Genomic DNA, 25,959 nt, shown 5'->3' on the forward strand with positions numbered 1-25,959 from the left:
CCGGCTGCAACAGCAGAGCTGGCTGCAGGGACCTGTGTGGCCCCCCTGAGTCCTGCAAGGCCATCAAGGGGCTCTCAGGAGAGCCAGGGCAGCCGTCAGCCTGGACACTCCCCTGGAGCTGCCAGCAAGGCCTAAGCAAGTGTGGGTTCCTGGGGGCAGTGGGGACAGGACACAGAGCAGGGAGCACCTGTCCCCGCAGGCCACGCTGGCTTCCATGCCTTCCCTGGGCTCCATCCACTCCTTCCTCGAGCCCTGGCCCGGTGCAGCCAGCAGCACTGACTTGCACAGGATCTTCCCTGTCCCCTGTCCCCCAGGGATGTTGAGGGTCCAGCAGGTGAGGTGGGGCTGTCCCTTGGCCTGGAGCCCCCACTGGAGCTGCCAGCACAGCCAGAGGAAGAGTGGGTCCCCAAGGACAGAGGGGACAGGGACAGGGCGCAGAGCCCCATAGCTGTGGAGACAACTTCTGGCAGCCCCCCAGTCATGAACGTGGCCATGAGGGAGCTCTTCCTCAAGACCAACAGCTTTGTCCAAGCCACGCACACGATGAGCAATCAGTTGCAGGCAGCGCTGCAAGCAAAGGTGGCCCAGCGGCGAGGGGGTGCAAGGGCTGGCAGGGCCGCCGGTCATTTGAGCCCCGCCTGGGTGCTCTTCATCCCCCAAGTGAGGAAGGAGGTCCAGGTCCTTCTGGGGCTGCTGGGGACCAGAGTGTGGCCTAAGGGCCTTGGAGTGGGGGTGCCAGGGGTGGGGACAGACATGGACAAGGTTGCGGATGGGGACAAGGACAAACATAAGGAGACAGGACCAGGCAGAGGCAGCCCTGTGCAAGCAGGCAGGAGGAGCCCGATGGAGGTGAACAAGAGGAGCCCCGTGGAGCCAGGCAGAAGCAGCACCAGTGGCCAGGACATCACCTCCGTGGGCAGGAGCACCATGGCAGACCCCAGAACCCAGCACCAGGCGCAGGGCACGTGGCCAGGTGGCCCTAGAGCTGTGCTGGGCAGGATGATGCCTGCGGAAGGGCTACACCTGACTGCGTGGCTTCCTAGAGGACTGGGGGAGACGCCACTAGCGGCCCCGCTGCATCCGCTTCTGCAAGCCCCTGTGGTGGCAGCACTGGTGCCAGAAGAGGAGCACGATCCCCTGCCAGTGAGCAGCTGGGGGAGTGCAGGGCTGGAAACTGCCTGGGAAGCTCCCCCCCCCATCTGAAATGTTAAAAAAGAAATGTTTTCTCTCTCCCTGGTGCTGTGGCTCGTCCATCCATCCCACAGCTGGGGCTGCGACACCGTCAGTGCCCAGCCCCAGTGGGGACGGGCTGGCACTGGGCACTGCTGGCACCCACAAAATGGGGGGTGGTCGTGTCTGGCACCCCAGTGGTTGCGCTGCCTTCGGAGGACCAGGCTGGGCTGGAGAAAGGGGCTGGCAGGAACCTCACTGGGTGCAGCAAGTGCCGAGTCCTGCCCCTGGGGAGGAACAAGCCCCGGCACCAGCACAGGCTGCGGACGCCCGGCTGGAAAGCAGCTTGGCAGAGAGGGGCCTGGTGGGCACCAAGTTGACCATGGCCAAGGGTGGTCAAGGGTGTCCAGGGCTGCATGAGGAGGAGCACGGGCAGCAGGTCAAGGGAGGGGCTCCTCCACGGAGAGACCTGGGGCTGTTCAGCCTGGAGAAGAGAGAGCTCAGGGGGATCTCACCCATGTACATTAAGACCCGCAGGCAGGTGCTAAGAGGATGGAGCCAGGCTCTTCCCATTTATACCCAGTGCAGGACCCAAGGCCATGGTCACTTGCTGGAACACAGGAGGTTCCCTCTGACCATTTGGAAAGACTTTTCTCTGTGAGGGTCCCAAGCCCTGGCAGACGTTGCCCAGGGAGTTGGTGGAGTGTCCATCCTTTTAGATGCTCAGAACCATCTGGACATGGTCCTGGGCCACCAGCTCAGGGTGGGGTTCGATCAGATGGTGCCCAGAACTTTCTCCAGCCTCAGCAGTCTAGTTCTGTCTCTGCCTCAACACTGAGTCAATGCCTCCCTCCCCAGGCAGAGCTCCTGCCAGGCCCCACACTCCTTCCCACAGGGAACACTACATGTTTATCATTTAAGGCATCGAGGGTCAGATCCCTCCATCCTTCTGAGGTGACATTCTTGCCTCAGCCACCACCGAGAGGAGATGGGCAGCGACTTCCCCGCACCCTCATTTGAGTGGTGTCACGGCGGTCTCACACCTCTTTGTTGCACATGGCATGCACACCCCCAGCCCATGCCAGCTGGTGCCAGTGCCGGTGTTGCACCCCTCCCCAGGGCAGTGAGGTCCTAGGACCCCCCTAGAACCCAGGCAGGAAAGAGAGGATTCATGCTTCATGGTTTATTTCCAGTTTGTGGGATTTCTGGGGTGCAGGGTGCAATGAGGGCACATGGGTGCATGCCCTGGAACAGCCGTCCACGGGACTGAGGCCCCTCAAGCCTGCAGCTCAGGGTGGCCCTGGCCAGGGTTAGGGTCCCGCTGTTGGGCTTCTCTCCTCCAGCGCTGGTGGAGCTCCCACTGTGAAGCTCCATGGGGGTCCAATGGGTGCTTGGGATAAGCCACCCTCATGGGGCACCCATGGTCACCTCTGTCCTTGGGGGGCATTGTGGGCAGGGGGTGTATGGGGGCAGTTGGTGTGTGAGACCATCAGGCAGCTTTGCACAAGACTAGCACACTCATGAGGAAGACCATGAAGAAGAAGACCCACATGAAGAAGCGGTCCATCACCTTGGCCACCTTCTTCCACTCGCCGGTCAGGTGCTGGGTGGCTCGGTGGCGTCGGAAGCAGCCAGCGATGTAGCTGACGTTCCTCAGCAGGCCATCATGGTGGCACAGGCAGCAGTCCCTGGGGCAGCCCCCTGCCTCGGCACCTGCCTCCCCCTCCCCAGGGCTCTTTCCCAGACCCCCAGCTTCCCCACTGCCTGCCCGCCCACCCAGGACCCGCCGGGAGCTCTTGCAGCTCTCGCCCACCTCATAGACGCAGCAGAGCCGGGCCATGTGGTGGAGGATAAGCCACCTGGCCCAAGGGGGCACAGATCGGGCCCCTGGGCCACAGTGGTGGATGTTCATGATGAAGATGGTCAGCGCAGTGGAGGCCGTGATCATGGTCATGGTGGCAATGTAGTACTTCCCTGTGTGGACAATGGGCGGTGACACTGTGGCGGAAGGGTTAGAGACCTGCAACCCCATCCCTGTGCCACAGCACTCCAGTTTGGGTGCTGTGCATTCACCCCAGCGCAGACACCCTGGTCCCATGGGAGGGTCCTGGGTGCTGCTGAGGCTCACCGATGAGTGGGACACTCTCCGAGGGTGGCATGCTCTCTGCCACCAGCAGCTGAAAGACAGTGAGGGCCAGCAGCACTGTCACCCCCAGCGAGACCTTCTCCCCTGAGTCGGCAGGCAGGTAGAAGCCAAGGGGTGCCAGAAAGGAGACCATGATGCAGGGCAGGAGCAGGTTGAAGATGTAGAAGGAGGCACGGCGGCGGAGGAGCAATGTGTAGGTGACATCGGGGTAGGGCTCGGAGCAGCAGCCATAGGTGATCACGTTCCTTGTGGCTGGCATGCCCAGCACCTCCCACTCCACATTCTCCACAAAGTCTGTCAGGTCCCCGGTGTCTAGACGGTTGCGGAGGTCGATCTGGTTCCCATTGTAGGTCCAGGAGCCAAAGGTGAGGCGGCACCGCTGCCCATCAAAGGGGAAGTAGGAGACATCCACCTTGCAGGAGCTCTTGGTGATGGCGGGTGAGTCCCACATGATGTGCCCATCAGAGCGCAGCACCACATTGGTCTCCATTGAGCCACCAAAGCGGTCATCAGCACTGGGGGAGGGACGTCCATGGGGCCAGGATAGCCCCGAGCCCCATATGGGGTGAGGGTCTGCAGGGCCAGGGCCAAACACCTCCACCCAATACCACGTCCCCTCTCCGTACCACCCTGCCCCGCAAAGAGGTGGCTCAGTGCCCCTGGCCACCCCCATGCTGACACGTCCCAACCAGCAGGCTGCTGCCAGGCACACCTGGCTGTTGCCAGACCCCCCTGCACCTGCTGCCCCCCAGTCACCCATTTGGTATGACCATATCCCTACATCACCCACCCACCTCCCTGCTCCCACCCCACGTGCAGCCACACAGCCCCAAGGCAGGCAATACCCTGTGCAGCCTGCCCCAGCCCCAGCCTGAGCCCCCTCCACTTGGGGGGGGGGGGAGGGGGAAGGGGGGGGGCGGGGGGCGAGCATAACCCACTTGTTGTAAAGGACGATGTCTGGCCGCCAGACATAGCTGCTGGGGATGCGGATGCTGTCGATGCCGTCATAGGTGTCCTTGTCCCAGGTAAGGTGGGCATCCAGCCAGGCCTGGCGGACCCACAGGTAGGAGGTGAGGACCTGGTTCCTCTCGTCCTGCCAAGGAAAGAGGGTGGGCATGGGGAGAGACCCCGGTGTTGCCTGGCCCCCCTATCTTGGACCCCCACCCGATCGCCTCTGTAAGGGTCCCAAGGGATTGAGCTGGCTTTGAGGAGGTTGTGATGGTTTTGGGGGTATGGAGGGATGTGAGCTGGTTTCAAGTGGTCTGACCTCATGGGGGTGTGGGGGTGTGGCTGGGGGGGGGGGTTGTCGGGGGGTGTCTGTCTTCTGTCTGTCTGTCTATGCTGGTGTTGCATGGTCAGCTGTGTTCAGGTGATCTGAGCTGTTGGGTGAAGCTGGGCTGGTTTTGGGGGGTATGGGCTGGTTTCAAGGGATGAACATCGGCTCTGGGTCGAGCAGGACCCGCTGCGGGAGAGCAGAGCTTGGCCAAGCAGTAACCAGGAGCCAAAAACCCAACAGCCTCGGTTGGGCTGGGCTGGGCTGGGCTGGGCTGGGCTGCCGGGGCTGGTGCCACACCTGGCCACTCACCATGTCGATGATCTGGGAGAGCGTGACCTGGAGGGTGACGTTGAGCGCCCGGTCTGTGTCCTCCACGGGGCGCAGGGCGCTGGAGTAGTTGGCAAAGAGGTCGTGGAGCAGCTTGTAGGCGAACCTGCCCTGCGCCCCCCGGCAGCCTGCAGGCACCCAGACTGCGGCTGGAGGAGCCGTGGCGCAAGCCCCAGGGGTGCAGCAGGACCCCCCCGAGGGATGCCCAGGACCCAGGCACGGGGACCCCCTGGCAACCGAGCGGGGCGGGGGGGAGCATGCCAGGGCCCCTGTCCCTCCTCGCCAGCAGCCGGAGCCCTCCATCCTACCGACACTGTCCCCCTCCCAGAGATGCCCGATGTGCAGCGCTGCTGCTGCTTGCAGGGGCTGGCAGACCCTCTTCCCACGCCCAGGGCTGGGGGTGGGGTGTGGGGGTGCCAGCACCCCCTGCCACCCCCTCTGCTGCTTACCCTGGGCCAGGAGGCAGCCAGCAAGGCAGAGGGCTAGCAGCGGAGCTCCAGGCTCCATCCCGCCGCACTCCCGCCCTGCGCAGGTCCCGGGGGACACGGGCCGGGGGGGGGGGGGGGGGGGGGCGCTGCCTGTAAGTGCTGGGGTGACGTCAGGACTGGGACGGGGGGGGGGCACAGCCTCCCTTGGGACCGACAGTCTCAGTGCAGCAAGCTCTGTGGCAGAGGGTAATGGAAAGCGACCCTGAGGGTGCCCAGCTGGGACGTGGCAGGGGGTCTGGGCGGGGGTTTGGGTGCAGCTGAGCCCCTTTGGCACGGGTCTGGGTGCCGGGCAGTGACATGCTGCCTGTCAGCTGCCCCAGCCCAGGGGAGGCTTTGCCCACCGGCACCCTGAACCGTCACTGCCACAAGACCCTCCTGGCCGCACCAGTGGGCAGCCCCTTCTCTGCCTGCGCCAGGCAGCTCAGGGACAGGACCGTGGTGACAAGGACCGTGCAGCAGTGAGCTGGAGCAGGCATGGACAAGGTCACTCTTTGCCATCTTGTCCGGAGCTTCTGTCTGCCCAGAGCTGGCAGCAGCTTCACTCTTGGTTGGCAGCTTCGTGCACTAGAAACCAGCAGCCTGAGGGACCTCTGGCCCGGGGGGCTGCAGGGAGAGGGCACCACTGCCCGCAGTCCTGGCCCAGAGCAAGCTGGAGAAGGAAAGCCTGGGGCTGACCGGGACACACTGGGGCACTGAAGCCCACTGAGGCCAGGGCACTGGGAAGAGCCAAGGGCAGATGCTGCAGGCCCCTGGGTGGAGGAACTACCATGCACAGCAAGGGACATCCCACTCCCCAGTAAAAGAGCAAGGAAAGGGAAGGGGATGATTATTCCCATCTGGTGAGAACAAAATTCCAGGAGGTTAAGGGACATGACCCAGGAGACGAAGTAGCAAGTGGCAGAGAGGTCCCTGCCCAGGGGTGCCGGAGCAGCTCCCTGGCTCCAGCCATGGGGGGAGGCCACTGCCTCCTGTTCCCCCAGCACCTCCCTGGCACCTTTCCCATGCTGATCCCTGGCAGCAGATGCCAAGCAGTGCACCGATCAGTTTTAAGGCTGGAGGTTTTGTTTCCAGGTGGTGAATTATTCATCCCCAGGCCGAAGTCCTGGGCACTCTGTTCCTCCGCCCAGGGCAGCAGCTGGGTTTGCAGAGATGCAATTATGCTAATGGAACGACGCAAAGCCAGAGTGACCTGGCTCTCCGCACAGCACAGCCCAGTGTCAAGTTTACATGTGGTGATGCTGGCACAGCAGGACAGTCACCTTGCATGGGCAAGAAGATATAAATCACCACTGCTTTTACAGCTTTTCATGCCAGAGAGCTGGCACTGGGGAGTGGGTCCTGCCCAGCCCCCCATTCGGAAGAGAAAAGACTGCCAGGCACCCAGCAACACCCAGCCCTGGGAAGCAGAGGTCTGGATTGTGCCCAATCAAGGATATTTATTCAGGGTTTATTTCATGCTTTTACCAGCACACGCCAGTTTTTAGCCTGAACAAACCTTGTGTTGCATGGGAAAAGCACTTCCCTCCCTTTGCCATGATGATGTAATCTGGTCCATCCCTCACCTCTTTCCAGAAAATCCCCTTCCAAGAAAGGCTGTTCCCCCACCCGTCTCCTTCAGGATCCCCTCTACTTCCCATCTCCACAGTTCCCAGGACATGCTCTGTCACCGCACCAGGTGAGGCTCACCACCCCGTAGCTCCATTCTTTCACACTTGGCCTACCCTCCTCGAGACAGGGGTGACTTTTTCTTCCACAGCTCTGAATGAACCTTCTCCATCACCACAACCTTCTAACACTATCAAAGCGATCTTGCAGCTCCTTCAGCCCTCATGGGGCCACCCTGCCTGGTCCCAGGTATGCAGGATGCCCACTCTAAGTGCTCCCCAGCCACACCCCTCTGCACCAAGCCAAGTCTTCCTTACTCTGACCCTTCCCACTGCTCCCAGACATCTGTGGCTGCTGGAGGCCAGTCTTACCCAAAGATAAAGATGAAGACAACATCCAGTACCTTCTCAACGTCCCTTGTGCTGCATCCCTGTTCTCCTTCCACACGGAGCCACCTTTTCCCGTATCCATCAGTGCCAATACACCTGTAAACACCTTCCCTGCTGCTCCTCACATCCAACAGATTCAGTTCCAGGGGAATTCAGCTTTCCCAACACCATCCCTGCACCCGTCACACAAGCTGTGCCACCACCTGAGCCAGCCCAAGCCACCCAGGTATGACAAGCCAAGGGTCACATGCCTATGAAACTGAAGTCTTGCTTAAAAAGCAAAGGAAACCATGGGAATACTATAAAGATTTTATTTATTGTTCTCAAAAAGACAGGAAAATAATCTAGATCATTTATTTATATTTTTTTTAATAAAAACCTTTACATAATCCTCATGCATAAAGACCTTCAGTGAGCCAATACAAAGCAGCACCAGGTGGGCTGGAAGCCACTGTGAGCCACGGCTGGCCGGCCATGGCAGGAGGTGCCACTGCAGTAACCCTGAAATCAGAGCAGACTAATAGACAGCTTTTCTTTTTTTCTTCTTCCAAAAATAGTCGGTTTCCAAACACAGTAAGTCAAGACTGTACATACCAGAGCACAATGCCACGGTCAGCTATGTGCTTGCAGGATGTTCTTAGACTAGACGGGGGCTCCGTAACACGTGTTGCTCTGTGTAACACGGCAAACAGATGAGCGCGTGTGCCAGGTGGCACATGCTGGTCGAGGGGCTGCCTGTCTGAGTGCACACACCCCTAATACCTACACCAGCCGCCATCCGACAGCGCAGAGGCAGGCTGAAGTGCCAGGGCAGCCAGGCTGCTCTGCTCCTCGGGCAGGTGACCTTTCTGGCAGTTTGTGCTTTCTGTGCAGAATTTGCCCCCTCCCATCAGCAGCACGGAATGCAGCAACTATGAGGACAAGCTCCTGTGTTTTACTGCGCACGGGACCCAGGAGATGTCCACCCTCTGAGGCCTGCATGGTGCAGAGCTCACCATAAGGCACACACAGAGGTGCCACCTCCTTTCCTCTTGAGTCAGGAGAGCAGCCTGCTTTACTTTTGGAGGTGGAGGATGGAGAAATTAAACAACACGTTGGCAGGTTTCCAACCGAGCAAGAGAATGCAGGAAGGAACTTCCAAACTTCAGTCCCTTCTCCCACCCCCAATCACAGAGCAAACTTTTAACACAAAGCCCTAGTTAAAGCTTATCCGCCATGAGTTCAGATGCCAAAGGTTCATTGGTTTACCAAGCGCAGTCCCACCGAAGTGGAAATCTGCCCCATGGAAAACTGTCCCAGAATTTGCTTCACCATCCTCTGTACTGCAACAAAAGGAGTGAAAAGGATCAGCCAGGAGACAAAGCCCACACTGTGCCCCACTCCACAGGGACAATCTCACCTGCAGACAGGTTTGGCAAAAGGTGTTTTATTGACTCTAGGAAAACGTTGTGTGGTTGAGGGCACCAGCCAGCAAGGTCAAACCAGTCTCAATGCTCCCCCAGGTTACAAAAATCCCTGTGTTAGCCCACAAACTAAAGCTGTTTTACACCTCTGGAAAAATCTGCGTGGCTAGAGAGGTGGTTCGCCCTCAGAACAAGGATAAACAGTTAACAAACAATAAAAACTGTCAAAGGATGGAAAGGATTCTTCCTCAATGAGTCACTACTGTCAGCTCCCTCAGGTAAGACTGGGTGAGGCTGCGGAGCTCCTCCAAGGCATAGTCCTCCGGCATAGGCAGCCGTCCAATGTGGGGAGCGAGCAGGCGAAGAGGGACACGCTGTGGGTCAGGCATGGAGTCAGTGACGGGCTCTGGGGCATGCTGCAGGCTGAGGACCACCCGCAACAGGTTAGCGATGCGCTTGGCCATATCTGGAAAGAGCAAGAGGAACATTTCTGCAAGGTCCGCACCATACTGCAGAGTAGGAGCTAGCATGTGAGCTAAGAGCTCAGCCTGCAGAGGTGTGCGCTTGAACAGCAATTCAACATCAAGTTTTGAAGCAAAGACATCTGGCTGGGCTGGTGGAGCCGTGCCAGTGTGACCTGGCCTTTTCTCAGCTCCAGCAGTGAATCTCCTCTCTCCACACAGACTTTCTCCACCACTGTAACCAAAAATTGACCTTATTCCTTAGATTGGACTGCCTTCTGCAAGTATGCTCATGGCTGTATCTGGAGCTGTAAAATTAAGTACGGACAATATGCTTTACTGAAAAGGCCAGACATTGGATGCCACATCAACTAGGCAACAAAGCCTGCCTGAAATTATGATCAACAGCCACATGTACAGTAACTCCTGGAGCAACTCAGGACTCACCTCACTGACCACAGCCTTCCTTCTCCACACACACAAAGGGACAGATATTCTGGCAGCCCAGGTGACAACCAGAACTAGCTGGTCTAGGATGTAAAACCAGCTTTCCCAGCAGGCTGCTAGATATTGATGTCACTGTACCTGACTGAGCCAGGCGGTCCTTCGCACTGTGGCACTGTATCTGCTCTATCCTGTTGCACAGCGATGTCACTTTGGTATGTAACCGCTCCAGTTCGTAGGTGGAACAATCCAGCTAAAAGCAAGTGAGAGTCAGCCAAAGCCTTCCAGCAGAACTGCTCACAGACCACTTAAGAGCACTCTAAGCCAAAACTCATCCAACAGAAGGCAATCTACACTAAAACCTGTTTGAAGTTAACACCTGAAATGAGAAGTCTGGAACTGAATTAGGGGGGACAGACATGCAGACTCCCCACTAGGCAGCTAACTGCTGGTTTTATTCCTTCTCTTCCACTTATCTCACCGCCATACTACATAAAGCATATCTACAGGAAAGAGCCCACATCTTATTTTGACAGTATCTACCAAATCTCTCTATCTTCAGGGGTGTACCGTATTCTGTTTGTTAGTGTCTGCAAAAGGGAAACATTAACATTAGCACTGATCAGTGAATAAAAGGTTATTCTAAAAGCAAGACTCTGTATGTGCTTCCAAACTGTAGGGAAAAAAAATACAATTTTTTTTTAGTTTGTTACCTGTTGAATCCTATCAAGCGTCTCAATAACACGGATGTAATCTAGGTAGACCAGCCCTGCCACCTCCCAGTCCTGGATGAGTACACTACGCTCTGGAGGGGCGAGACCTTCCAAGAATCCTTTTAAGTACTTGTAGTTTTCATTAATAATAGCATCTAAAGAGAACAAGCGTGTCAGTAACAGAACAAAAAAGTTTCTTACAAGTCAGGCACATTGATTGTTAGAGAAAAAGCAACTGACAGACTGCACTCTCAGTCAGTTTTGTAACTCTTTGACAAGCGTTTCTGGCAATACTTGTATTTATGACCTACAAAAGGCAAGACTACAGCCATTCCATTTCCTAGAGCAGGGACACCCACAGAATCAGGGCTCCAGGAACACTACCACTGCCTTTGTTCCAAGGCACCCCTGGCACAGCAAGGTGGATGTGCAGAGGGTGAAGCACTGCCCTTATCACGTGCTTGCAGTGAAGAATCATCATGCCAGGTACCACATTTTGAAACAGCCACTCTCTGCAAACCCTGTTGCTAGAAACACAGCCCTACCCCTCTGAATTACTGAATGCCCAATGACTTCTGTTCCTACTGCGTTTGTGTGCTGTTCAAAAGCCAGAATGCAAAAATATTAGGAGAGCAGACTCACCAGAGGCCAAGTGCCTGACAACCAGCTTGTGACACTGGTTCCAGTGCCCAGCCTTGAACAAGAAGAGGGCTTCTTTATGCTTGTCGCCCTCCATCCTTGCTCGAACTGCCTTTGCCTCATGAATCCACTCCGGGGGGACACAGAGCCTCTGTGTCAGAAAAGTCTCCTCGGCCCAAGACTCCGGTGTCTCTGAGAGAACACAATGCCGATTTAGGAGTTCACGCACTGCCTTCTCCCGTATGCTGGGGGGAAGAGAGGACAAGGCATTACTCAAGCAAGCAATCCTGCGTTCTGCACCACGCAGTCCAATACAAGTAGCCAAAGGCTAAACAGCAGGCTGCATAGTATTTATTGGTGACTGCAAAAGCCAGCCTTGTCAGGTCTTGCAAGACTTAGTTTAAGGCAAGCTCTAAAATTTCTTCAGTGCGTGTTAACCGCTAAGAACAATGTCATTGCTAGTACCTTGTAATATCTTAAATGTTGTAAGCTTAGAACATTTAAGTATCACCCAGGCCCCTAAAAGTAATATACAGGCTCTATTTGAAGTTATTGGCTGGGAAAAAAAATTCTAATGCAGTGCATTAATGACAGCTGTTTCACAAAAGATGAGTTATTTACAAATTTAAGACAATTTTTTAATTCCCAAGCTTTCCTTTCAAACACACTTGCTTCTGTTCAGCTCCAGCAGGTACAGTTACAGTATTCTAGCATTAATGATGTTTTCAAGGCAAGTTCTTGAATGTAGTAAGCTTGCTGAGCCACAGGCAATATACACAGCTCTAGGTTATCAAAATTACTATGATATCTGCTTCAGTAGCATGGTTCAGGACTTTCAGTCATTACAATACAATGCTATTTAACATCTAATGACATTTAACTAAGCAGAATTATTCATGCCACTTTGTAATCCCAGCACACAATTTTTACAAGTGGCATAAAGATCTCCAGCTGCACAGTTCCAGTTCAATGTGAGAAGCCATGATAATTACAGTGTACAGAGCAGGGCTTTAACACAGGCAACATTATTTTCAAGGCAGAAAAAAAATATTCTTCTACTCACTGTCTATCAGGCTCATGCAGCAGTATAAAAACAGCCCATTTCCAAAGACCTTCACTCTCAAGCTGGGCAGCATAGCTAGCATTCAGCACTCCTTGACTCTGCTTGGATAGATGGGTGTAATTCAGAGCTCTGAGCACTTCCCACAGGTGCCAACTGAGACGATAGTCCAGAGGGTCAGATGTTATACTCCTGGGATCAAGCAGCTGGTCAAGATCATAGTGCCTGTAGGGAAAAATATTTGCAATATAAATAGCTAATTGTGTCCACATAACAAAATCAGACACTCACTGCTACCTAGTTCTTTCCCTTCACCCACCTCCAATTATTGTGTATGTGACTTACACCAGTGTGGGGGTTTGGGGTTTTTGTTTTGTTTTTAAAAGACAGGAGCAACTCTTGAAATCTTTTTGCTCTTCTTTTGAGTCTGCATCCAGACTGTCACAATCTTTTATTTTGTATGTGGCTCTCCTACAGATTTCTTGATGCCTTCAAAAAAGGTAGCTACAGTGCAGCATGCTCACTGCATTCTCCAGGCATAGAAATCGTAAGAAAATAACACAAGTGTGCGCCACAATTGAAGTTTCATCATCTATACCATCACCAGCAGTTGCAGTGTTGTTGCCCCATTCTGTAAGGGTGTACACGCAAGGCAGACTTTTGACTGCTCTAAGTGGTTCACTAAACACTGAAGCTGCTTTCATACCCCTGGTTTGGGAATTCAAGAAGTCTGATCAAGATTTTTCTAAATAGTTTTTGAACTATTTACCCATTTACCTGTCACTGTAGAGCTTTAACAAATGGAAACAGACATCTCTCAGAGGTCTTCCCGCATTATCGTCTTCTTCAATTACACAACCAGAATCTTCTAGGTAAGGAGGCAGAGGACAGCATGCGTATTTCTCACACTCTGGCGTTTTCTAAACAAAAAAAAAATTAACAGTCAGTTTAAAAGACAGTACTCTGAACAAAGCTGCATTCTGCATTCCAAACAGCTCAGCACACTCATGAGCATGCTCTCTGCTTTGAAGCAGAGGGCACAGCCTACCACACCTGTGGTTAAAACTTAAGCAACTATATACTAGCATGATGCTAAGAAGGAAAAAAACCCACCCAACACCCTAAACCCAAGATGTTTCAGCAGGCTCAATTTGATCTCACCCTGAGCTCTCAAAAGCCACTGTGTGGAGGTATAGTTAGCTCTCTCACACAACCTGTATTCCTGAACAATTTTATAGCTGGAAAACCACATACGTCTCAATCAAACAGAAGAGCGCATCCCTGCAAGCTTTCCCTCCCTCTATAGCTAAGCAGAGTCTGGACAGTTAAGTAAGCAGCACTGAACGCCCTGAATCACCAAGTACAGGGTACTGAGCCACCAGAAAACTGTTCTTTTGTACCATCTAGCCAGGATGAATCACCAAAATCCTCAACATTTTCACTGCTAGTAGGAACGCTAGATATGCATTTGGGAGAGCATTCCACATTCTGCTGGCTTCCAGTTATTAGCCCTCTTAGACAAAGTTCTGAAAACGAGATGTATCTACTTCTCTACATCATCAGGCTGCAGCGAGACCACCCCCACATTCTAACCTAATAGCATTACCTTAACTTTAAGTCACGATAAAACTAAAGCTTGGTATTTTGAAGTGATGAACACTTTATACTGACACACTACATACAAAGGTAACACGAAATAGTCTTGCAGCATTAAACTTGCATAGATTAGAAGTTACTAGACTTGATGCTGTGCTTGGGCTATCCTTAGGCATACGGATCCAGGGCTGAAGTACCTTTAGTTAAATGATTAAACACTTTTTTCAACAGAGCCCTTTGCCTGTCTGTATACAGAGGCTGACAGCTCTACAGCAACAAACAAGGCTCTGCATAATGCATGTACCCACATACTGTCTGTAAGGCAGTTTGCTGTAGAAATAGCAAGTGTAACAAACTGTATAGCTCAGCAAAGACCCTTTTAGAAGTGAGGTAGCTGAGTATCAGTCATCACACTGGGAAAACCGACTGGCTACCTAGCTCAAATGGCCTTCCTGCTGCTGGCCACTACCCATCTTCCCAATTGCCTAGCCATCAAACACCTGGAAGCACTCAGTCAGTGGGAGATATGCTTCAAATAAGTTGCCACAACATCCTAAAGAGCAGATCCTAAGGTTCTGAAGTGAATAGAACAGGGGTCCTCAAACTTTTTAAACAGGGGGCCGGCACGCGGATGAAGTGGCAGGAAGTCATTTGCAGCTGCTTGGTTTCCCCCCCCCCCCAACCTCCAGCGGGGGTGGGGGGGTTCTGTAAATACCAGGGGCCGGATTGAGGACCCTGGGGGGCCGTAGTTTGAGGACTCCTGGACTAGAATTATCAACCCAGTGCTTTATTCCCATTCCAGTGGGGGAAAGAACATTCCTATCTAAGTGAACTGCTGCAAAAACTCATTGTTAAAGCTAGTGAAGGAATCTGACGCCGTAACAACTGAAATAATGAACCCATATGCAATTCCGTACGCAGTACCTCCACAGTGATTCTTGATTGCTCACAGAAGTCTCAGTGGAGCATCAATCAATTGTACCGAGTAAGATCTCCTTTCACCCAGGCACAACTGACCTACCTGAAAGGCTGACTCATACATTGCAAGTGCCTTGGAAATAGAAGCTGTTGGAGGAAGGAGGTACCAGAGGTGGACAGCCATGCAACGCTTCCAGTCTAGCAGTGAACACACATTGATACTTATTGTCTCTGATAACTGCCACACCTAAAGAAACAAATAAGTTCAGTCAAACTTAGCACACAATGGTCAGTACATTCCAGACATACCACAGTAAGAGGCTACATCGGTGAAAAAAACATGCATCACCACGTTGTACCACTTTCCTGCTGTGCACCTTGTGCTGTGGTTGAGTGCTACAGCTGTCAAGAAGGGGAAGTCAAGTCAATGACAAGACAGCCGAGTAACAACTTACAGGCTTCCCTGCAAGCAGGGCAAAGATGCGCAATCTCTCTTCCTGGATGAAGCAGTCTGCCTGCAGCCTGTGCCAGTCCACCAGCTGCATGGTGAGGAGGTCCCGGATGGGCTGGCTGCCTGCCAGTTGGGAAAGGAGCAGAGCAAGCCTGTGGTCACCTGGAACAGGGGACAAGAGCACATCAGACAAATCCTCCCACCTACCAGTGCCACAGCTATCCGTTTCAGAGTTGTGCAGCTGTAGGCTGATCAAAGTGCCTCACAATTGGTTCCTTGTACACGATTTCTTATTAAATAACCCACTACATAAACACCTGCTAGAACGGGGCCCATGGGGAGAAGACAAAAGAATGGGAAGCACAGAGTCCCCAGAGGAAGCAAACAGAAAAGATGTAAGCCAACATAAAAGACCAAGATGAAACTAGCCATCAGGCTCTGAAAAATATACATTTTTTAAACAAGTGTAACCAATTAACAGAAACTCAATTAAAAAGAACATTAAGAAAAATTCAAAAGGAGATACAATGCAAAAAAAGAGTTCCAAATGCAGTACAGCATCACTTCCTAACTGTAGGAGAGCTGACAAGTAAGCCAGTGTAAATGTGACCATGTACTCAAGCAGCAAGTAGACCCGTCAACCCCCCCCCCCTTAGTCACTGCCTGACAAGGGAAAACTCTGTTCTCTAAGTGGCCGCTCCCCAAAGTTTAAATCCTCTTTATTCCCTTCCTCTTCCCTGCAAAAAGCTGAAAGACTTAAACATCTTACCTGACTGCTGTGCCAGCCTGCAAGCTTCACCAATTCTCTTCCCAGTAAGGCAGCTGAACACAGCCTCTATGTGATTACCGTGTCGGGACAAAGAGACTTCCTCCTCAATTCGTCCTGCAGCAGTCTCCGACAGCCAGCGAGAGAAGGCTTTTCTGCGCTCCAGTGCCAGGATGTACTCACTGGGTTCCTCCAAGTTGGCCTCTAACTCTTTCAGGTTCCCCCAGATTGCTTCACATAAAGTCCATGCCAAGCACCAGTGCTTCACAATAGCTGTCAGAACAGAGTTACTTGGTCATCAGGAGTGAAAACATACAGAAGAGTATTTAGAGGTCTCAGGAAAGACTATAAGCATAACCTTGCAGGGTATCTTAAAGCATATCCTACTGTTACAAGTTGATGCAGTAAGTCAGCTAGCTCCTCAAATGCCATGAACCATGTTTATGCTTCTAGGAAGAATGCTGAGGTACAGTCCATTTTTCTGTTTTATTCACATTTCACTGCTCTGTTGCAATCCGAAATTAATCTGAATTGGACAGCTTTCCAGATTGACTATCACCACTGTGAAAAGAATTATTCTATACTCACTTTCTGTCAAAGCGGTGTCCTCGGATGCCTTCCTAACCCAGTGAGCGTAGTCATGAATAGCAGAAACTCCTGGGTTGGGTGCTAGAAGAGGACAGTGCTCATCCATGTGGACAGTACTGTGTTTCAGCTTTATCTCCAGAGGGATGAGATACAGCTGTTTGTCTCTGTCCACCTTCTGTTGTTCTAAGCTCAACTTCTCCACATGAACCTTGAAAGAGGATTCCAAGAGTCTGGCAGGAAAAAAAAAAAAAAAAAAAAAAAAGATAAAACCAGCTAGCAACATTCTGAATTGTTCTCCATGCAAGTGAACAGCACCCATCATGGAGCAGCTGCATTGTGCAGCTTGTCCTAACTTTAACATGGTTAACAGTAAGATGTATGATTCCAATGTCAACAGCCAGGTATGAAAAACCTGGTTACACAGTCTGGGACTTAGAATCAGACTTTGGCTAATAAATCTCACTGAACTGGGTGCTTCAAGCTCTCAAAAGGCAATTAGCACACCTTACCATACCCCAGTACATTCTGTGAGAGCACCTCATTCTCTCAGCAAGTTGGATACACTGGAGAACATCTCAAGAAGGTTCTTGGAAGACTTACATGGCAGAACATCTAGCTGTATTCCAGCCAAGTTTAGGTACACAGTTACACAATCCAAGACAGACCTCTATACTGCTTTATACACAAGCAGAACTGAAGGGGCCTGAGAATTCAGAATCTAAAGAAGAGATTTCTTAGGTAGGTCAGATTCTCAGGGAGAATCAGTAGCAGATCAGAAGCCTCCTGGACAACAATTTTAAACTTGCTCACTTAAACCTTTTGCTGGATGACTGTGCTATTTACTTGTTCAAAAAAAGTAACTACTCTTACTATGCATTATTCCAGATCTTTTGACATACAGATTTTTGTGAAGTAGTAACCTGAAGGAAATCTCCATGGCTAACAATGATCTTGCACCACTTCTGCATAACAGAAGGACGACCAAACTACAATCAGGATTTTTTTTAAAACACAGAGAGAGAGCAGGGCAGAACCATCCCGAAGGAAACCACTACTCACGATTTTGGGGCAACAGGAGTTGGCAGGAATCCATATTCCACAGACTCACACTGAAGATCTTCCATTTCATTTGATCCACTCAATTGATCTCCACAATTGACAAGTGTCCAGTTGGGTCCCCAACCAACACGAAATGAGCGCCCCATGAAGAGTGCCATATCCATCAGCAGCTTCCCTTTTCCGTAGGTGATGGACTTTTCCAGAGGTACAAGCCCCTGCTGCCTGCGGACGCCAACTGTTTTTACCTGTACCTCAGGGACCGACAGAGGTACAGAGAACACAGATGCTAATGGAGAAGTCGCTGACCAAACGGCAATGGAAGGGGAACTGCTCAAAGTCCTTGGCCCCTTGAAATCTTGCAGAGCACCACTTGGTGGTTGGAAAGCTAGATTAGCAAATTTGGATTGCAGCAACCCACCAGCTACAAGGAAGAAGCAGGAAGAACGTTTAAATGAATGGGATATTCCCTTTTCAGCAGTACATTTGTAGGCTTCTTTTAAAAGGTATTTTGGGGGGGGGGTTTAAAAGGTATTTCAGTACTTCTTGAGCAGCCAGTGAAAACATCTGCTGTGGTTTGTGACGGTAACAGCTAGCTAGGTATGATTATTTGCAGCACTAAGGACCACTAACCCCACCTTGCATAGCCTAATTTGCATTATCAAAATGCAAGCAGGTAGTATTACACCAAGAATAGTACAGGTACAGTCTCACCCCAAAATGTGCCATTTCCAAAGAAGTCCCTAATTTCAGAAAGAGCTTGAGATGCTACACAGGTAGGGGAAAAAAAAAAAAGAAAAAAAAAGCGCAAGAACAGCAGTGCAAACACTAAGGTCAGAGAAAGAGGTGAGGAAGTGCTTCAGGCACTGGAGCAGGTATTTGGCCTGCAGCCCTTGGGAGAGGGCTCATGCTGGAGCCTGGGGGGCTGGGGGGGGTGGGGGGTGTAGGGGGATGGGGGGGGGGGGGCAGGGGTGTGTGAAACTGAAGGAAGGAGCAGCAGAGAGGATCTGCTATGGACCCCATGCCCCACCCCCCTGCCCTGCCAGGGTCGGGAGGAAATAAAAGAGTCAAGAATGAAGACGGGTCTGGGAACGGAGGACAGGGTATGAAAGTGTCATTTCAATTTTTCTTTGTTCCTCACTACCCCAGCCTATTTTAACTAGCAATAAATCAATTTTACTCAAGTCAAGTCTGCTTATTAGGCACTCTCACAAGTAAAACCATCTCCCTGTCTTTATCTTAATCCATGAGCTTTTTTCATTTGATTTTCTTCTCCCATTCTGTTGAGGAGGGGGAGCAAAAGTGCAGCTAGGCAGGCACCTGGCTGCTGACCAATCCTAACACCACAGCACACAACTCTTCTGCCATATGTTCAGCCAGTGACAGAACTTTGCCTGTTGAATATTAGAATTAAACTTTTATTTCATGCAACGTGTGGTTTCTCACAATACCGGAGTATCTTTTCTGTCCTTGTGATTTTGAAATAGGGAGCCTCGGAGAACAGATCTCTTGTGAAGTATCCATTTTTACAGGTTGTTTCCCAGGATAATGATCCAGGATTAAATCTACGTCGTCTTCATCGGCAAGCAAAGAAGCTTTCATAATCTAAAAAGGTAAGCCAAACCTGCGCATCAGCAACCACTCTCAAAGCAGTAGCTAACTGATCTAACCAATCCTTCCCAATCCAAGTAACACGTACATGTTCCACATGACCAAACAATACATTCATGCTACAAATATTTCAAGCAGCAGTGAAGGCACACAGTTCAGGAGTACCAAAAGCAAGCTCGTCAATTGATTATAAACTCTGACGAACTACTGGGTAAATCAGTGTCACAGTACTTGTTAGGGATGGGTGTGAAGTCCTAAAAATCACAGAAGGGTTTGGGTTGGAAGGGACCTTCAAAACCAGCCAGTCCCACCCCCCGCCAGGGGCAGGGCCCCCTCCCCCCAGCCCAGGCTGCTCCCAGCCCCGTCCAGCCTGGCCTTGAGCCCTGCCAGGGATGGGGCACCCACAGCTGCTCTGGGCAGCCTGGGCCAGCGCCTCGCCGCCCTCACGGGGAAGGGTTTCTTCCTCATGTCCAACCTAAATCTCCCCTCTCTCAGCTTCAAGCCATTCCCCCCTGTCCCACCACTCCCTGCCCTTGCCCAAAGCCCCTCCCCAGCTTTCCTGTCGGCCCCTCCAGGCACTGGCAGCTGCTCTAAGGTCTCCCCGCAGCCTTCTCCTCCCCAGGCTGCACAGCCCCAGCTCTCCCAGCCTGTCCCCACAGCAGAGGGGCTCCAGCCCTCTGACCAGCTCCGTGGCCTCCTCTGGACTTGCTCCACAGGTGCATGATCATCTTATGTTGGGGACCCCAGAGCTGGATGCAGTGCTCTGCTACTACTACTAAAATAATCACATTTTCTTAGATCTAGCTCTGTCTACTTGTTTTTCAGCTTACATAATAACTTTAGGACTACTTCTTCCTTACAAACTAAAAATACAGGTAGAAACCAACAAGTGTTCAAGGTACTATCCTTTCACCAAACACACACACCAACACTAAAACCCAAATCAAGACCACATTTCCTATTACCTTGCTGTCCACAAACTGGGCCCAAGGCAGTCCTGTCTGGGTATCGGTTTAGCTAATCATACTGTCCATACTTCAGATTTTAGAATTCTGAAGTATAGCATTAAGATGAGTAAGCTTTTCTGGCCTATGAAGATTCAGCACAGAAGTCTCACATGCAAGTTTTAATCATACTACAGGTGTGATGTAGTTTTTTCACAAGTTGGTAGATAAATACACTTAGGGAGGCAAACTGAGAAGTCAGTGATCAATACTACCAAGTCCTCTCTTTCAGAAAGAGAGGAAAAGGCAAGACACTCACCTGCAACACATGGGGGTTAATACCCAGGGTTGACACAATGTGAGTCGAAGCAGGCACTGCCCCCTGCTCTTCTATCACATTATCTTCTGCAATGGGCTCCTGGGTGATGTCTGCCATATCACTGTCCAGTTCCACAACCCTGCCCAGCTGCTCCATTTCTGGGGTCTGCAGACGTATACAGAGGCCATGTCAGACAACCACAGATTGCAACAGTTTGCCAAGAAGTATATTTAATAGTTCCAACAATCACCTGCAAATGGAGTGGAGCACACCCTTGCTTGTGTCAAGACTCCATAATAAGTTTAGAGATGACTATATATAACCTATTCCCATTTTCTTCAGAGTTGTAATGTAACAGTGCAAGTTAAAGTGAAGAAGTCACAGTTTAGTGATGCCCTCCTGAAGTTTACCACGTTCTGCCATTCAGTTCAAGAAATTATTCTTCAGTTTTCCATTTTTTACATGACCAACAAAAAGGAAGAGATTTTTGTTCCTGCCTTCCTCCCCTTCTCCCTCAAAATGCTACCACACAAAGAAGAGTTTTGTGCGCCTGTGTTCAATCTAGGACATTTTAGATTATTGACAACCAGTTTAAAAGCAGCAATCCTCCAACATTAACACGTGGTACCACTGGTGGCTGATGAGCATGAGTCACTGTAATATGTGTTTTATTTCCCCAGCTGTGACATAGTACAAATTAAAACCATTGACTATATTCCACAAAGAACTTAACAGAAGTTTTAAGTGGACATGAGCCCCCTGCAAAATAATGTAAGGCTGGGTCACAGAGCATGTGTGTGCACACATATACATAAAATTACTTTAAGATTTTAAACTATCACTGCACTGTAAATTTTTGGGGTTTTTCCAATGATACTCTTATTTATCACTAGCACATCAGCAGTCAGAAGGTTAAAATATAGTAGTTCTCTTCCAATCTGCAGCTACACTTCTCATCTCTACTGCTAGTCTGAGGCAGGAGGAAGAATTAATTTTATGATTTTCCTGAAGGCATCACCTTTGCGATGAGCCTGAGGTGAGCTTTATACACCTTCAATCACTTAAGACAACTTGAACTCACACTCCAGGCAGGGCGAGAAAATGTTCAGCCAGTACAAACAATGAGCAGACATCAGAAATTAACTCCGAGCACTGCCATCACCTCTTTCTGCCCAGCTTGCTGACTATGGTGTCAGCAGTCAGCTCCTACCTGGTACATGGAGCATGACAGAGCACTGCAACCCATTCACTCTGTCAGCTCTGCTAACAAACTGATAGGACAAAAACCCCTGGAGAATGCCACTCAGCACTGCTACTGTGCAGCTAACAGGCCACTCCAAAAGAAGCACCTGGCCCAGGAGTCATTTGCCTGTGCCACATTAGCTGAATGCCTCTCAGGTGGCTCCTGGTAAGCTCTAACCACCACCCCTATCTCCAGTCCACTGGTTTTGCTCCAGTCTAACCATCCCCTGTTGCTTAGACACGAGTGTCCTGTGAAAGATTCATGCTTACAGCTTACTTGGTTTGCAGAAGCAACAACGTACAGACTATGGAAGCAATGCATATATATGAGCAAGGGAACCATGGCAGGCAGTGCACTGGAAATAATGCTAAAGAACTTAAGAGCATATTCAAATGGCTGCTTCTTAGCTCATTAGAATCAGCCAAGAAATGCGATGAAGGTTATCAGATGAGGCAGATTAGACTAGGGGGTCTGTAAAGATAGAACCTAATGGCAGACATGGAAGGAGCATTAGCTAGTGGTATCTGAGCATGCCTACAGTATGAGGAACAGATTTACAAGTCAAAATATGGTTACAAGCACAGAAGTTTCACTACCCCCTTCATTGTGCTTTAATGCAGCCAGGTCCTTGGTGTAACTATTTCCTGTGGACCTTGCAACATTAATAAATTCATTAATATTCAAGCTAGCAAGGGAAGAGAAAGAAATTCTAAGTCTAGATCCTAAATGCTTCCCTCTGATCAAATAGTATTATTTGCAGATGCTTTACACACCAGGAGTTTGACAAGTTCTTAAGTCATGCTACGTTGTTTCCCAGGGGTTTAAGAGACAGCTAGATGGTTTTCCTATTTTTAAAACCAAAACCCTTAGCTAGTAATATGCAAATGAAAGAGGTTAATTAACTTGGAGAATTTTTTGCTAAGTACATTTCAATCTGTAAGACAGGTCTGAATAAGTCACACATATTCCCAGTATTTCCGACAGCTTAAAATATCAGTTCTGGTCCCCATTAATCTGACGAAGCAGCAAAAAGGGAAACTGAAAGGTAGCACATGCAGCCAAGTCTGTCAGACAACCATGCATTCCTCTCAAAATGCAAATACTTAAGGAATCTACTTTATGACAGCAGGATGAACAGCAGGTTTTAATTAGTCAGTGAGCCAGGAGGAGCAACAAAGCAGCAGCTGTACACAACCTTGGGATTCTCCAAAGCAGAATCCACAGAAGAGGTGGCAGCTCATCTAATGTGACACTACAGCAGGATGTGCTTGGCTTGAAGAGCAGGCTGCACTGTTACTGTTTGTGTGGGGATCAGGACTCCTACCACTGGGATCCTGAAATGCACCAGTGCTGGCTGTACCGAAGGGCATTTAGGTGAATTGCTGCTGCCAGAACTCCACTTTAGGCCCCTCTATCCTGCATGACAGCCTGACACGGCGGAGATGGAATGGCTTAGGTATTTCTACAAAGGTTGTAACTAGATCACAGACTATCTAAGACCAAAAGCAATTCCTGGTTGCATTAATGTTTTCCTACCACAGAAGTAAAGAAATTGTGATTTGTTGTAAAAGAACTCTTTCTTACTGCTTGTGTATCTTCTGACACGAAAAACAGACACTTGTCCACAATCACAGAATGACAGAATGTTTTGGGCTGGAAGGGACCTTCAAGACCAGCCAGTCCCACCCCCCTGCCAGGGGCAGGGACCCCCCTCCCCCCAGCCCAGGCTGCTCCCAGCCTCATCCAGTCTGGCCTTGAGCCCTGCCAGGGATGGGGCACCTGGGCCAGCACCTCACCACCGTCACAGCACAGAACTTCTTCCTAACACTTAAACTAAATCTCCCCTCTCTCACCTTAAAAACACTGTCCCTTGTCCTATCACTATATGGCCACAGCCACTGGCTAATGAAGGGAAGTGATACTACAACCATCTCCTGGTTTTGAAAAGACTAAACCCAGTACAAAAAAACCTGTTCAACCTATCTGCGTGTTAAGCTGTTTTTCATGCTTTGACTCCAGAGATCCAGAAATAAAACCATCCTCTGCTTCCCCATGATACAGAACACCATGAACTCTGGCCACATGCCAGGCAGCACCTTGGCACACAACCGATGCCTCTGTGAGGTACAAGCTTAGAGATCGCCTTTCACTGCAGTCACTGATTACTGAAGGGTAAAACAGAAAGCCTGCTTGTGCACTGCAACAAAAACCTCCCAGCACATCCTATCCAGCTGCTAAACACCATCTGCTCAGCCCTCCTGCACACTAACTACCAAAGGTTTACTCGCAAAACTAGGCAATCGAGAACCCTGTTCTCGAAAAAAAAAAAAAGTAATCTGCTCTCTATACCTGCTTTCTGTTTTAAGAAAAGTTACTTGAAAGAGCTGTAGGTAGTTCACAAATGTTTACCACTAACACCCACATAAAGAGTATGTCCTATCCCATCAATGACAGGACACCTTCCCAATAGGCTGTTTTTTCACCCACAATGAAGTAGCTCCTGATTTAGCTTGGCAATATCCATACTAATTACATTTGAAAAACACAAGTCTATCAGCTGTGATTACAGTAACCTTCAAAACCATGTAAAATAATTTTTTAAAATGAAATTAACATTAAACTTCAAGGGGTTACCAATGAGCTGGATAAAATGCTACCTTCCCTATGTAAGGCAGAAGCATACCGCTGAGGAGGTTTCACAGAGCTTTAGAAGCAGTCACATCCAGCCCAATTAAGTTTAAAAAGCCAGCATATAATCAGCCTTGAAAAAGTAATTTTAAATTTCTTGAAATATAAAGCATACAGTCTTGCATACTAGATGACGGTAAAGTCAAATTAATGCACAATATCATTCTCAAGGCAGGCAGCACAAGGCGTTATCATTATATAGCATATATTCAATATTCACAAAAACAAGTTTTCTTCCCTAAGTGGTGCAAATATGCTGAACTCCGTCTAGACCAGAATTTAAACATGAAGTGTTTAAAGCCTTCCCATCCCCCACACATCCTCAGTATGAAATGTCAAGTTATCTTAATGAAAAAGAACATGCAAACACTCATCAGGAGGTCAGAAGAGCTACCAAGTTTGTGTGAGTTTGTGTAAGGTTTTGCTCTTCAACTTCCAGGCTATTTGTTACTTCAAGAACCACTCTCTAGGCACCAGCTGCTCTAAAAAGGAATTAATAAAATGAAATTTTAATTCAGTCCTCCTCCCACCTGAGATGGAGGTGTTGGCTTGCCATTCAGGGTCATTTGCTGGGGTGGCAGATGCCCTGGAGGCAGCACAGATGTGGTTTTTAACTTCTTTGTGTCCACTTTTGAAGGATGCTCTTCCTCTTCCTCATCTGAATCCTGCAAGCCATACTTCGAAAAGTGTGCCACCTGTGTAACGAGAAGGGCAGATGTGTCATACCTGGGAAGAGGTATTTCAGGCATCCATGTCTGAAAAGCCTGAGCAACAAGCTGGTTTAACTGTTCGCCTTACACAGCAGTTGTGGCACCCCAAATTCACCTTTTGTATAGACCAAGAACATCTGCTGTATGCAAGTCTTAAGACAAAGTTTTGGTCAGTTTGATGAGGACAGATTGCACTACAGCTGAAGGACTTGAGAGTTTACAGAAATTTAGCAAAGTTGTTTGAATTCCAAGTTCTCAGGAGAGTCTAACTTCAGACTACTTCTGATATTCTTGGAAATCACTTTACAACTAGAACAAAAATGTTACCTTAAACACCCAGGATCCAGTCTCTGGGCGATATTCCTTGAATCGAGCGCCTTGCTTCCGAGATACAGACTCCAGTCTACCTTCATAATTCATCTCTGCCAGTCGTTCAGGGCTTTTTATCAGGCAACGAGATGTTTTATCTGTAGGCCAGACTCCATCTAATGTAACTTCAGCTCGTCTGTTAAAGACAAGAAGAAAGTGTTAAGAGATTACAAGGTTTTGAGGCAGAGCTATTAAGGCAGGCATACAGGAGCTGAGAATTGAGCATGTGGGCTCAAACCAGCTTGTAAACCCAATTTCTGGATCAGAAACTTGCAGGTATCTAGTAACTGCATAATGCTGGAATCTGAATGCACACCTCAGATTTAGATTTCTTGGTAGCTGCCTGCACATGTAGTAGATAATCAGTGTTATAATTCTACCCTTCCTAGCCACTGTCCCCACACAGTAAGTATTTTAAAATTACCTATTTAAACCTTCACCGATAGGTGGCTTTCTCTCATCATCAGGGTAAACAATAACTTCTTTTCTACGGATGTGCACAATGTCATCCAGATTCAAGTTAGTTAGATTTACTTCCCCTTCAAAGTAGATCGATCCGTAGCCTGTAAAAGAAACCAA

At 49.9% G+C, this 25,959-nt stretch overlaps 2 protein-coding genes across 8 annotated transcripts in view; both read right to left on the reverse strand.

Moving 5' to 3' along the window:
• Window positions 1–2,353: 2,353 nt before the first annotated feature.
• Window positions 2,354–5,222, reverse strand: CHRNA10 (cholinergic receptor nicotinic alpha 10 subunit). Its single transcript, XM_056327693.1, has 4 exons — window positions 4,902–5,222; window positions 4,255–4,409; window positions 3,299–3,831; window positions 2,354–3,144 (listed from the first exon to the last, which is right to left on the reverse strand). Exons 1-4 carry the CDS (start codon window positions 5,220–5,222, stop codon window positions 2,660–2,662), a joined length of 1,494 nt encoding a protein of 497 aa, XP_056183668.1. The 3' UTR covers window positions 2,354–2,659.
• Window positions 5,223–7,698: 2,476 nt separating this feature from the next.
• NUP98 (nucleoporin 98 and 96 precursor) overlaps window positions 7,699–25,959 on the reverse strand; it is a 42,619-nt gene continuing 24,358 nt past the window's right edge. For 6 of the 7 annotated variants that reach the window (XM_056327798.1, XM_056327797.1, XM_056327795.1 and 3 more), the window contains 16 exons: window positions 25,805–25,943; window positions 25,339–25,516; window positions 24,832–24,996; window positions 20,371–20,535; window positions 18,948–19,101; window positions 17,500–17,920; window positions 16,441–16,670; window positions 15,856–16,125; window positions 15,091–15,248; window positions 14,739–14,882; window positions 12,899–13,041; window positions 12,125–12,346; window positions 11,065–11,306; window positions 10,423–10,577; window positions 9,851–9,962; window positions 7,699–9,270 (listed from right to left, as the gene is read on the reverse strand). In XM_056327798.1, the coding sequence (XP_056183773.1) occupies window positions 9,053–9,270; window positions 9,851–9,962; window positions 10,423–10,577; window positions 11,065–11,306; window positions 12,125–12,346; window positions 12,899–13,041; window positions 14,739–14,882; window positions 15,091–15,248; window positions 15,856–16,125; window positions 16,441–16,670; window positions 17,500–17,920; window positions 18,948–19,101; window positions 20,371–20,535; window positions 24,832–24,996; window positions 25,339–25,516; window positions 25,805–25,943 (3,116 nt within the window). In that variant the 3' untranslated portion in view covers window positions 7,699–9,052. Of the gene's footprint in view, window positions 9,271–9,850; window positions 9,963–10,422; window positions 10,578–11,064; window positions 11,307–12,124; window positions 12,347–12,898; window positions 13,042–14,738; window positions 14,883–15,090; window positions 15,249–15,855; window positions 16,126–16,440; window positions 16,671–17,499; window positions 17,921–18,942; window positions 19,102–20,370; window positions 20,536–24,831; window positions 24,997–25,338; window positions 25,517–25,804; window positions 25,944–25,959 lie in introns of those variants that run through there. The other variant, XM_056327799.1, reaches the window with a different exon arrangement.

The sequence above is a fragment of the Falco biarmicus genome, chromosome 2 (assembly GCF_023638135.1).
Source record: "Falco biarmicus isolate bFalBia1 chromosome 2, bFalBia1.pri, whole genome shotgun sequence".
NCBI lineage: Eukaryota > Metazoa > Chordata > Aves > Falconiformes > Falconidae > Falco > Falco biarmicus.

What these genes read in the sequence shown, in the direction of transcription:
- CHRNA10 (XM_056327693.1), bottom strand. Translation starts at nt 5,222, where the DNA reads ATGGAGGGCTCCGGCTGCTGGCGAGGAGGGACAGGGGCCCTGGCATGC. An exon ending in TCTCCCAGATCATCGACATG is followed by an intron (nt 4,410 to 4,901) that starts GTGAGTGGCCAG and finishes TTTCCTTGGCAG; the next exon opens with GACGAGAGGAACCAGGTCCT. An exon ending in GACATCGTCCTTTACAACAA is followed by an intron (nt 3,832 to 4,254) that starts GTGGGTTATGCT and finishes TCCCTCCCCCAG; the next exon opens with TGCTGATGACCGCTTTGGTG.